The sequence below is a fragment of the Oryctolagus cuniculus genome, chromosome 2 (genome assembly GCF_964237555.1).
Source record: "Oryctolagus cuniculus chromosome 2, mOryCun1.1, whole genome shotgun sequence".
In the NCBI taxonomy this organism is placed as follows: Eukaryota; Metazoa; Chordata; class Mammalia; order Lagomorpha; family Leporidae; genus Oryctolagus; species Oryctolagus cuniculus.
In genome coordinates, this window is record NC_091433.1 from 88,781,844 (window position 1) to 88,793,929 (window position 12,086).

At 40.0% G+C, this 12,086-nt stretch overlaps 1 protein-coding gene across 1 annotated transcript in view; it reads left to right on the forward strand.

Moving 5' to 3' along the window:
* The window catches only part of ADAM9 (ADAM metallopeptidase domain 9), a 136,191-nt gene that overhangs the window by 17,312 nt on the left and 106,793 nt on the right, over positions 1-12,086 (forward strand). Inside the window, exons 5-6 of the mRNA XM_002720772.5 lie at positions 8,065-8,141; positions 9,474-9,669. Of these exons, the coding sequence (XP_002720818.1) occupies positions 8,065-8,141; positions 9,474-9,669 (273 nt within the window). The remainder of the gene's footprint in view (positions 1-8,064; positions 8,142-9,473; positions 9,670-12,086) is intronic.

A 12,086-nucleotide genomic window follows, 5' to 3' on the forward strand; every position in this document is an offset into this window, starting at 1 on the left:
TGAGTTTCCAAGGCTATGGAAGCCCTCTGAGTTCTCCGACTCTTATCTTGTTTAGACAAGGTCATAGTCAAAGTGGAGGTTCTCTCCTCCCTTCAGAGAAAGGTACCTCCTTCTTTGATGACCTGTTCTTTCCACTGGGATCTCACTCGCAGAGATCTTTTGCCAGAGTGTCTTGGCTTTCCATGCCTGAAATACTCTCATGAGCTTTTCAGCCAGCTCCGAATGCCTTTAGGGCTGATTCTGAGGCCAGAGTGCTATTTAGGACATCTGCCATTCTATGAGTCTGCTGAGTATCTCACTTCCCATGTTGGATCACTCTCCCCTTTATTTACTCCATCGGTTAGCGTTAGCAGGTACTAGACTTGTCTATGTGCTCCCTTTGACTCCCAGTCCCTTCACCATGACCAACTGTGAACTGAAACTGATCACCTGGAACAGTGAGATGGCATTGGTACATGCCACCTCGATGGGATTGAATTGGAATCCCCTGGTATGCTTCCAACTCCACCACTTGGGGCAAGTCAGCCTGAGCATGTCCCAAATTATACATCTCTTCCCTCTCCCATTCCCACCACCATGTTCAACAGGGATCACATTTCAGTTAATTTTCAACACTTAAGAATAACTGTGCATCAATTACAGATCTAAACCAGTCATATTAAGTAGAACAGATAAAAAAACTACTAAGAGGGATAATGTATTTAGTTGTTCATTAACAGTCAGGGCTATGCTGATCAAGCCACCATTTCCCATAGTGTCCACCTCACTCCAACAGGTTTCCCTCTTGGTGTTCAGTCAGTCGTCACCGATCAGGGAGAACATATGGTATTTGTCCCTTTGGGACTGGCTTATTTCACTCAGCATGATGTGTTCCAGATTCCTCCATTTTGTTGCAAATGACTGGATTTCGTTGTTTCTTACTACGGTATAGTATTCTAAAGAGTACATATCCCATAATTTCTTTATCCAGTCTATCGTTGATGGGCATTTAGGTTGGTTCCAGGTCTTAGCTATTGTGAATTGAGCTGCAATAAACATTAGGGTGCAGACCTCTTTTTTGTTTGCCAATTTAAATTCCTTTGGGTAAATTCCAAGGAGTGGGATGGCTGGGTCGAACGGTAGGGTTATCTTCAGGTTTCTGAGGAATCTCCAGACTGACTTCCATAGTGGCTTGACCAGTTTGCATTCCCACCAACAGTGGGTTAGTGTCCCTTTTTCCCCACATCCTTGCCAGCATCTGTTGTTGGTAGATTTCTGCATGTGAGCCATTCTAACCGGGGTGAGGTGAAACCTCATTGTGGTTTTGATTTGCATTTCCCTGATTGCTAATGACCTTGAACATTTTTTCATGTGCCTGTTGGCCATTTGGATTTCCTCTTTTGAAAAATGTCTATTGAGGTCCTTGGCCCATCTCTTAAGTGGGTTGTTGGTTTTGTTTTTGTGGAGTTTCTTGATCTCTTTGTAGATTCTGGTTATTAACCCTTTATCTGTTGCATAGTTTGCAAATATTTTTTCCCATTCTGTCGGTTGTCTTTTCACTCTCCTGACTGTTTCTTTTGCAGTACAGAAACTTCTCAATTTGATGCAATCCCAATAGTTGATTTTGGCTTTGACTGCCTGTGCCTCCCGGGTCTTTTCCAGAAATTCTTTGCCTGTGCCAATATCTTGAAGGGTTTCTCCAATGTTCTCTAGTAACTTGATGGTGTCAGGTCGTAGATTTAGGTCTTTAATCCATGTTGAGTGGATTTTTGTGTAAGGTGTAAGGTAGGGGTCTTGCTTCATGATTCTGCACGTGGAAATCCAATTTTCCCAGCACCATTTATTGAATAGACTGTCCTTGCTCCAGGAATTAGTTTTAGATCCTTGATCAAATATAAGTTGGCTGTAGATGTTTGGGTTGATTTCTGGTGTTTCAATTCTGTTCCATTGGTCTATCCATCTGTTTCTGTACCAGTACCATGCTGTTTTAATTACAACTGCCCTGTAGTATGTCCTGAAATCTGGTATTGTGATGCCTCCGGCTTTGTTTTTGTTGTACAAGATTGCTTTAGCTATTCGAGGTCTCTTGTGCCTCCATATAAATTTCAGCACCATTTTTTCCAGATCTGAGAAGAAGGTCTTCGGTATCTTGATTGGTATTGCATTGAATCTGTAAATTGCTTTTGGGAGAATGGACATTTTGATGATATTGATTCTTCCAATCCATGAGCATGGAAGATTTTTCCATTTCTTGGTATCCTCTTCTATTTCTTTCTTTAAGGTTTTGTAATTTTCATCGTAGAGATCTTGAACGTCCTTGGTAAAGTTTATTCCAAGGTATTTGATTGTTTTTGTAGCTATTGTGAATGGGATTGATCTTAGAAGTTCTTCCTCAGCCATGGCATTGTCTGTGTATACAAAGGCTGTTGATTTTTGTGCATTGATTTTATACCCTGCTACTTTGCCAAACTCTTCTATGAGTTCCAATAGTCTCTTAGTAGAGTTCTTTGGGTCCCCTAAATACAGAATCATGTCATCTGCAAAGAGGGATAGTTTGAGTTCTTCCTTCCCAATTTGTATCCCTTTAATTTCTTTTTCTTGCCTAATAGCTCTGGCTAGAACCTCCAGAACTATATTGAATAGCAGTGGTGAGAGTGGGCATCCCTGTCTGGTTCCAGATCTCAGTGGAAATGCTTCCAACTTTTCCCCATTCAATAGGATGTTGGCTGTGGGTTTTTCATCGATTGCTTTGATTGTATTGAGGAATGTTCCTTCCAAACCCAGTTTGCTTAGAGTTTTCATCATGAACGGGTGTTGTATTTTATCAAATGCTTTCTCGGCATCTATTGAGATAATCATATGGTTTTTCTTCTGCAGTCTGTTAATGTGGTGTATCACATTGATTGTCTTGCGCACATTAAACCATCCCTGCATACCAGGGATAAATCCCACTTGGTCTGGGTGGATGATCTTTCTGATGTGTTGTTGCATTCTATTGGCGAGAATTTTATTGAGGATTTTTGCATCTATGTTCATCAGGGATATTGGTCTGTAATTCTCTTTCAGTGCTGCATCTTTTCCCGGCTTAGGAATTAAGGTGATGCTGGCTTCATAGAAAGAATTTGGGAGGACTCCCTCTTCTTCGATTGTTCTGAATAGTTTGAGAAGAATTGGAGTTAGTTCTTCTTTAAACGTCTGATAGAATTCAGCAGTGAATCCATCTGGTCCTGGGCTTTTCTTTGTTGGGAGGGCCTTTATTACTGTTTCAATTTCTGTCTCAGTTATGGGTCTGTTTAGGTTTTCGATGTCTTCCTGGTTCAATTTAAGCAGGTTGCATGTGTCCAGGAATCTATCCATTTCTGATAGGTTTCCCTGTTTGCTGGCATACAAGTCCTTGTAGTAATTTCTGATGATTCTTTTTATTTCTGTGGTGTCTGTTGTTACATTTCCTTTTTCATCTCTGATTTTATTGATTTGGGTCTTTTCTCTTCTTTTTTTAGTTAGTTGGGCCAATGGAGTGTCAATTTTGTTTATTTTTTCAAAAAACCAGCTCTTCGTTTGGCTGATTTTTTGTAATGTTTTTCTTGATTCAATCCTGTTGATTTCTTCTCTGATTTTAATTATTTCTCTTCTCCTACTAGATTTGGGTCTGATTTGCTGTAGGTTTTCTAGATCCTTGAGGTGAATTGAAAGCTCATCTATTTGGTGTCTTTCCAATTTCTTGATGTAGTGGCCCCCATGTTTTGATTTGCCATTAGTGTTTAGTAATTTTTCACTGAAAGCAATTCTTTTTTTTTTTTTTTAAGGTTTCTTTATTTATTTGAAAGTCAGAGTTACAGAGAGGCAGAGGCAGAGAGAGAGAGAGAGAGGTTTTCCATCCACTGGTTCACTCCCCAGATGGCCACAATGGCCGGAGCTGCACCGATCCAAAGCCAGGAGCCAAGAGCTTCTTCCGGATCTGCCACGTGGGTGCAGGGGCCCAAGCATTTGGGCCATCTTCTGCTTTCCCAGGCCATAGCAGAAAGCTGGATTGAAAGTAGAACAGCCAGGACTCGAACTGGTGCCCATATGGGATGCTGGCACTACAGCAGCAGCTTTACCCACAGCACCAGCCCCTGAAAGCAATTCTTTGTTAAAGAAGTATAGTTCTCTCTGCATCAGAGAATAGACTACACTGGGTACATGACAAACCAGGAATATTTGAAATAATACTCTAAATAGTAAAAAATAATACTCAAAATAATACTTGAATTTGACTGTGGTCTTTTTCTACTTAGAGCATAAACATTTCTAGTTTTGTTTGAGAAGAGTATATTACAGTTATTTTAAATTTATTTTAAAGGATTTTATTTTATTTGAAAGGCAGAATTAGAGAAAGAGGGAGAGATATTGATCTATCTTCCATCTGTTGGGTTCACTCCACAAACGGCTGAGGCTAGGAGCTTGGAACTTCATCCAGGTCTCCCACGTGGGTGGCAGGGACCCAGGTACTTAGGCCACCTTCCACTGTTTTCTCAGGTGCATTAGCAGGGAGCTGGATCAGAAGTAGAGCAGCCAAGACTTGAACTGGTATTTATATGTGATGCCAGCTTTGCAGGCAGCAGCTTAACCTGCTGTGCCACAACACTGGCTCCTATTACAGTCCTTTTTAACGGATACTATACATCTTTTCCTTCTGCAGTTTTCTTTTTTTTTTCTTTTTTCTTTTTCTTTTTTTTTTTTTTTTTTGACAGGCAGAATGGACAGTGAGAGAGACAGAGAAAGGTCTTCCTTTTCCTTTGGTTCACCACCCAATGGCTGCTGCAGCTGGCGTGCTGCGGCCGGCGCACCGCGCTGATCCAAAGCCAGGAGCCAGGTGCTTCTCCTGGTCTCTCGCCAGGAGCCAGGTGCTTCTCCTGGTCTCTCCTGGAGGCCCAAGCCTCCACTGCACTCCCGGACCACAGCAGAGAGCTGGCCTGGAAGAGGAGCAACCGGGACAGAATCTGGCGCCCCGACTGGGACTGGTGTGCCGGCGCCGCAAGGCGGAGGATTAGCCTATTGAGCCACGGCGCCGGCCCCTTCTGCAGTTTTCATGAGAAAACTTTGTTTCCTGAACTTTGTAATACTGTGATAGATTGAATTGTTACACACTTTTTGCAATGTTTTTCAGATAAATAGAAGCCAAAATATTTACTGTAGATTAATTATTAGTACTTAAAAAAATAACAAAATGCTAACTTAGCCCTATTCTTTTCTGTTCCACTACCACACTGCTTTAACTCCTTTATCTTAGTGTACTGTTTGTCCATTGTGGAGTAGAAAGATGGCTGAGGAGTTTAAATTTACGTTAGCATAAATCAGGTAAAAAATAATCTGTTTATTCACATATCCGGGGATTGCATAGGCAAAAGGCCAAAGACCACACGTTTTATGCCACTTGACAAAAAAAAAAAAAAAATCTTTTTTTTTTTTTTTTTTTTTGACAGGCAGAGTTAGACAGTGAGAGAGAGAGACAGAGAGAAAGGTCTTTCTTCTGTTGGTTCACTCCTCAAATGGTTGCTATGGTCGGCGCTGCACTGATCTGAAGCCAGGAGCCAGGTGCTTCCTCCTGGTCTCCCATGCAGGTGCAGGGGCCCAAGCACTTGGGCCATCCTCCACTGCCCTCCTGGGCCACAGCAGAGAGCTGGACTGGAAGAGGAGCAACTGGGACTAGAACCCGGCACCCATATGGGATGCCGGGCCGCAGGCGGAGGATTAACCAAGTGAGCCATGGCACCGGCCCACTCTTAATGTTTTAAAAAGATTTATTTATTTATTTATTTGTTTAAAAGAGATATGCAGAGAGAGGATGAGATGGGGGCAGGGGAGAGAGAAAGAGAGATCTTTCAAACACTGGTTCGCTTCTCAAATGGCCGCAACAGCCAGGGCTGGGCCTGGCTGAAGCCAGAGGCAGGAGCTTCATTTGGATCTGCCACAGGGTGTGCAGGGGCCCAAGTACTTGAGCCATCTTCCACTGCTTTCCCAGGGAGTTGGATTGGAAGTGGAGCAGCTGGGACTTGGACTGGTGCTCAGATGGGATGCTGGCACTCTAGATGGCAGCTGAACCCGCTACACCACATGCCAGTCCCAGGCTTTTAATCTTTTACCCTCAGTGTTTGTTTATATTTAGGGATATTAATCGTTTACCTATGATGTCAGTTTTTTTGGTATATTTTTCTTCAAATGTGTCAGTTGTTTTTTGACCTTTGGTGTTTCCAATTGGAAGCTTAAAATATTTTGTTATAAGATTGATTATTCCTTATCCAAAATACTTGGGACCAGAAGTGTTTCAGGTTTTTTTTTTTTTTAAATATTTGCATAGACTGTATCAGTTGAATGTCCCTAATCTGGCATTCGACATTCAGAAACTTGCAAAATTTGGAACATTTCAGATTTTTTTTTCAGGAATGTTCAACCTGTGTAGTAAAAATCATTAATATCTTTCCAAGATTGATTTTATTTATTTTATTTATTTATTTGAAAGAGATAGAGACAGAGGGAAGGAGAGTTCTTCTATCTATTGTTTCACTCCCCAAATGGCTGCAGTGGCTGGATCTGAGCTGATCTGAAGCCAGGAGCCAGGGGCTTCTTCCAGGTCTCCCACATGGATGCAGGGACCCAAAGACTTGGGCCATCTTCTACTGCTTTCCCAGGCAGGGAGCTGGATCAGAAGTGGAGCAGTCGGGACTGGAACAGGCACTCATGTGGGATGCCAGTGTTGCAGGAGGTGACTCAACCTGTTACGCTGCAACGCTGGCTCTGGTTTCATGTTTTTTGGTTTGTTTGTTTGTTTCTTTAGTTTCCTTATTCGTTTTGAGTTTGTTCTTCTATATGGTATGAAGTATGGATCTAATTTCATATTTTTCCAAATGTTGACAAGTCCATCACTGCCCCAGTGGTTTGAGATGCCACTTCTATCATGTGACATTCTATTTGTACTTGGGTCTGTCTAGAGACTTTCTAGTCTGTTCCAGTGCTTGGTATCTTTGACAGTGTAGCAATATCATGCAAGATCTAGTGGTGACTCTTAATGTCTGGTAGAGTTAGTGCTCCCTGCCCCTAGGCTGTTCTATTTTAGTACTTTATAATTGTTTTAAAAGTGAGAAAGTCTGATTAGGTGCTAAGAAGATTAGTATTTCTGAGTAATTTTACCTTGCATTTTTACTGGGTGATTTCTTATTCAAAAGAAGCAGATAATTGGTGAAGTGGTCAAGACTTGGCTTGGGATGCCCACGTGCCATATTAAAGTGCTTGGGTTCAAGTTCTGCCTGTATTTCCTCTCCAGCTTCCTGCCAGTGCACACCCCAGGAGACAACCTTTGATGGCTTAAGTACATGGGTTCCTGTCACCTATGTGGGAGACCCAGATTGAGTTCCTGGCTCCTGGCTTCAGACTAGCTTAGCTATGATGGTTGAGAATGTTTGGGGGTGAATCAGGGGATCTATGTGTCTGTCTCTGACTCTGTGTCTCTCTGCCTTTCAGATAAAAGGAAAATAAATAAATATAAATGAAAACAAAACTGAAGGGTAAAAGGTCTTAAGTTTTTGAAGACAGCTAAGCTTATAACTAATAACAATATAGTAAATATGTGGGTACAAAAAAAGGAAATCATTGGGTCAAAATCACTTTTTTCCCTTTATACAAAATATTTTATTTTTTTCTGGGCCCTATTCTTTTTTTTTTTTTTTTTTTTTTTTTTTTTTTTTTTTAACAAGATCCTCTCTTGTGTTAGATATCAGTTGCCCACTGCTGATTCTCGGATTGGACTGCAATTTAAAATGTTAAATATAATATAATGCTGTCTGTCCTGCTTCTGGGCAGGACATTGGCACAGAACTGCCTCTGCTCAGTTTCCCTGGAATTCTGCCCCCATATTCCTGTGCTTGTAGGGTGATAGCCCATGGCCTGCAGATAGTCTGTAGAATGCCACGTGGTATTATGATATGCCAGCATAAACAAAATGTTTTAGTTTACTGGCCTTGAGTAATTTTGTCTCCTCTGTGATTTTCATGATTGTTTTCCACTGATTTAACAGTATTTGAAGATAATTCAATGTTTTTCATTTAGAATCATTGTCATCATCGGGGCTATGTGGAAGGAGTTTATAATTCATCTGTTGCTCTTAGTGATTGTTTTGGACTCAGGTAAGAAAGTTTCCCTATTTTTTTTTCTTTTTTTTTTTCTTTACTCTGTTTCTTACCCCATGTCCTATCCCTGTGTATAAATCAAGTCATTTAGACACTTAACAGTACTGGCTTTTACTTTGATGTTACTGAAGGTCTTCACAGCTGTGTTTGAAAAATTCTTGGCATATGTATTTAAGGAAATATTATCGTTGGTGAATTTCAGTATCTGAAGAGGAAGTTGCATTCTTTGAGACTACTAAATGGTTTTTTTCTATTTAAAGTAAAACATACGTTAAATTTTGGTATTACTTTATAAATTTTGACCTGTATTTTTCATGTAAGTCTCATAAGGACTGACAGAGTACTCTTTTTCTTCATGTTTCGATGAATAAACTAAGCTTAGAGAAAGTGTGCCACACATCAAATGAGGTTACAGTGTTCAGATTACATTTATTGAGGGCCGGGCCGTGTGGCACTGTGCTTGTTGGTTGATTGCAAGATTGCTTGATTGCTTGACTAGTAAACACTGCTTTTAATTCTCAAATTAAATATATGAAACTAAGGTACCTGTCTATGATTATCTTTATTTAGGTAATAACAATTTTTGAACTACTGTCTGAACACAGTGCTCCAAGTGTTTTGTGCTTATGAATACTTTAATCTTTAGAGCAGTCTTGTGCGCAATGTCTGTGAAGGCAGTGGTTAAGTCCTGGAGCTCCAGACTCTTCTCCTGGCCATTACTTTATAGCGCCTCCCATTTTCTAGTATGCACTCAAGTCAGTTAGTAGCCTACGGTCAGAGATGCTAGTGAGCAGCGTTCCTGTGTTTCAGAGTTAATGTCCATCTGACTCCAAACCCTCCAGTTTTCCTCTCTATACTATGCTACCTTTTTTTTTTTTTTAAATTATTTATTTATTTGAGAAGTAGAGTTACAGATATAAAAAGGGAGAGACAGAGAAAGAGCTCCTCCATCTGCTGGTTCAACTCCCCAAATGGCTGCAACGGCTGGAGCTGGGCTGAACGGAAGCCAGGAGCCCAGAGTTTTCGTCTAGGTTTTCCATGCGGTTCCAGGGGCCCAAGGACTTGAGCCATCTTCCACTGCTTCTCCAAGCAATAGCAGAGAGCTGGATTGGAAGTGGAGCAGCTGGGACATGCTCTAGTGCCCATATGGGATGCTGGCACTGCAGATAGCGGCTTCACCCACTGCATCACAGCTCTGCCCCCCACCCCCTTCATGCCACCCTTTTTACACTTGTTAAACTGGGTCTTGAATTCAGATTTTTTGTTTTCTTTTCCTGTGTGTTTTTTTTTTTTTCCCTTAAAAATCGTTTATGTGAATGCAACATTTAGAGGATTGCTGCATTTAGAAGATACCAGTTATGGAATCGAACCCCTGCAAAACAGTTCTGACTTTGAGCACATATTTTATCGAATGGATGATGTCCACAAAGAGCCTCTGAAATGTGGAGTTTCCAACAAGAATCTAGAGACAGAAACTGCAAAAAACCAAGAGGAGGAGCCTCCCAGCATGACTCAGCTACTTCGAGTAAGGAAATCATGTAATCATTTGTCATGATTCAGACGAGAGGTTTAATAAGGTCATGTGTTTGTTAAATCAAGAGTTATTATAACTGGTCATGTTTCCCTCCCTCCCTCCCTTCCCCATTCCTTCCTTCCTTCCTTTTTAGTTTTATTTTTTCCCCCAGAAACCTTTTATTTAAAGAACACAAACTTCATGTATTTCATAAATACAGCTTTAGGAATACAGTGATTCTTCCCACTGTACTCACCCTTCACCCCCACATTCTCACCCCTCTTCCACTTCCCTCTCCTATTCCCATTCTAATTTTTACTACTCTGTTTTCAATTAACTTTATAAATATACGATTAACTCTATACTAAACCAAGAGTTCAACAAATTATATGAAGAACAAGAAAACTGTTCCTTAACAGTTGAGACAAGGGCTGTTCAAAGTCAATGCATCTTGAAGTATTGATTTTACTTCTATAGATTACCTCTTATGTGCTCTGTTAGTTATCACAGATGAAGAACATATGGTATTTGTCCTTTTGGGACTGGCTTATTTTACTAAGTGTGATGTTTTCCAGTTTCATCCATTTTGTTGCAAATGTCCGGATTTCATTTTTTGCAGCTGTGTAGTATTCCATAGTGACATATCCCATAATTTCTTTATCTAGTCTTCGGCTGACAGGCACTTGGGTTGCTTCCTTATATTAGTTATTGTGAATAGAGCTGCAATAAACATGGGGATGCAGATAACTCTTTTATATGCTGATTTCATTTCTCCTGGGTAGATTCCTAGGAGTGGGATGGCTGGGTCATATGGTAGGTCTATATTCAGATTTCGGAGGTATCTCCATACTGTCTTCCATAGTGGCTTTACCAGTTTATATTCTCAACAACAGTGGATTTGGGTACCTTTTTCCCTACATCCTCACCAGCATTTATTGTTTGTTGATTTTTGTATATAAGCTGTTCTATTGAGGGTGAGGTGAAACATCATTGTAGTTTTGATTTGCATTTCTCTGATGACTAGTGATCCTGAACATTTTTTGATGTGTCTGTTGGCCATTTGGATTTCCTCTTTTGAAAGATATCTGTTGAAGTCCTTTGTCCATTTCTTAACTGGATTGTTTGTTTTGTTGTTGTGGAGTTTCTTGATTTCTTTGTAGATTCTGGTTATTAATCCTTTATCAGTTGCATAGTTTGCAAATAATTTCTCCCATTCTGTTGGTTGCCTCTTCATGTTGCTGAATGTTTGTTTTGCAGTACAGAAGCTTCTCAATTTGATGTAATCCCATGTGTTAATTTTGGCTTTGATTGTGCCTCTGGGGTCTTTTCCAAGAATTCTTTTCCTGTGCAAGTGTCTTGTAGGGTTTCCCCAATGTTCTCTAATAATTTGCTGGTGTTGGATCATAGATTTAGGTCTTTAAACCATTTTGAGTGGATTTTTGTGTAAGGTGTGAGGTGGGGATCTTGCTTCATACTAATGCATGTGGAAATCCAGTTTTCCCAGCACCATTTGTGGAAGAGACTGCCCTTGCTTCATGGATTGATTTTAGCTCCTTTGTCAAATATAAGTTGGTTATAAGTGATTGGGTTGATTTCTGGCATTTCTATTCTGTTCCATTGGTCTATTCATCTGTTTTTGTACTGGTACCAGGCTGTTTTGATTATAACTGCCTTTTAGTATTTCTTGAAATCTGGTATTGTGATGGCTTTGGATTTGTTTTTGTTGTATAAGATTACTTTAGCTATTTGAGTTCTACTGTGTTTCCATATGAATTTCAGCATCATTTTTTCTAGATCTGAGAAGAACCTCTTTGGTATTTTCATTGAGATTGCATTGAATCTGTAAATTGATTTTGGAAGAATGGACATTTTGATGATATTGATTCTTCTAATCCATGGACATGGAAGATTTTTCCATTGTTTTGTATCTTATTCCATTTCTTTCTTTAAAGTTTTGTAATTCTCATCGTAGAGATTTTTGACATCCTTAGTTAAATTTATTTCAAGGTACTTGATTGTTTTTGTGGATATTGTGAATAGGATTGATCTTAGAAGTTCATTCTCAGCCTTTGCATTGTCTGTGTATAAAAAGGCTATTGTTTTTTGTATATTAATTTTACATCCTGCTACTTTACCAAATTCTTCTGTGAATGGAGTCTTGGTGGAGTCTTTTGATCTCCTATATATATATATATAGAATCATGTAATCTGTAAATAGGGATAGTTTGACTTCTTCCTTCCCAATTTGTATCCTTTTGATTTCTTTTCTTGCCTAATGGCTCTGGCTAAAACTTCAGGACTATATTGAATAACAATGGTGAGAGTGGGCATCCTTGTTTGGTACCAGGTCTCAGTGGGAATGCTTCTAACCTTTCCCCATTCAATAGAACGCTGGCTGTGGATTTCTCATAAGTTGCCTTGATTATGTT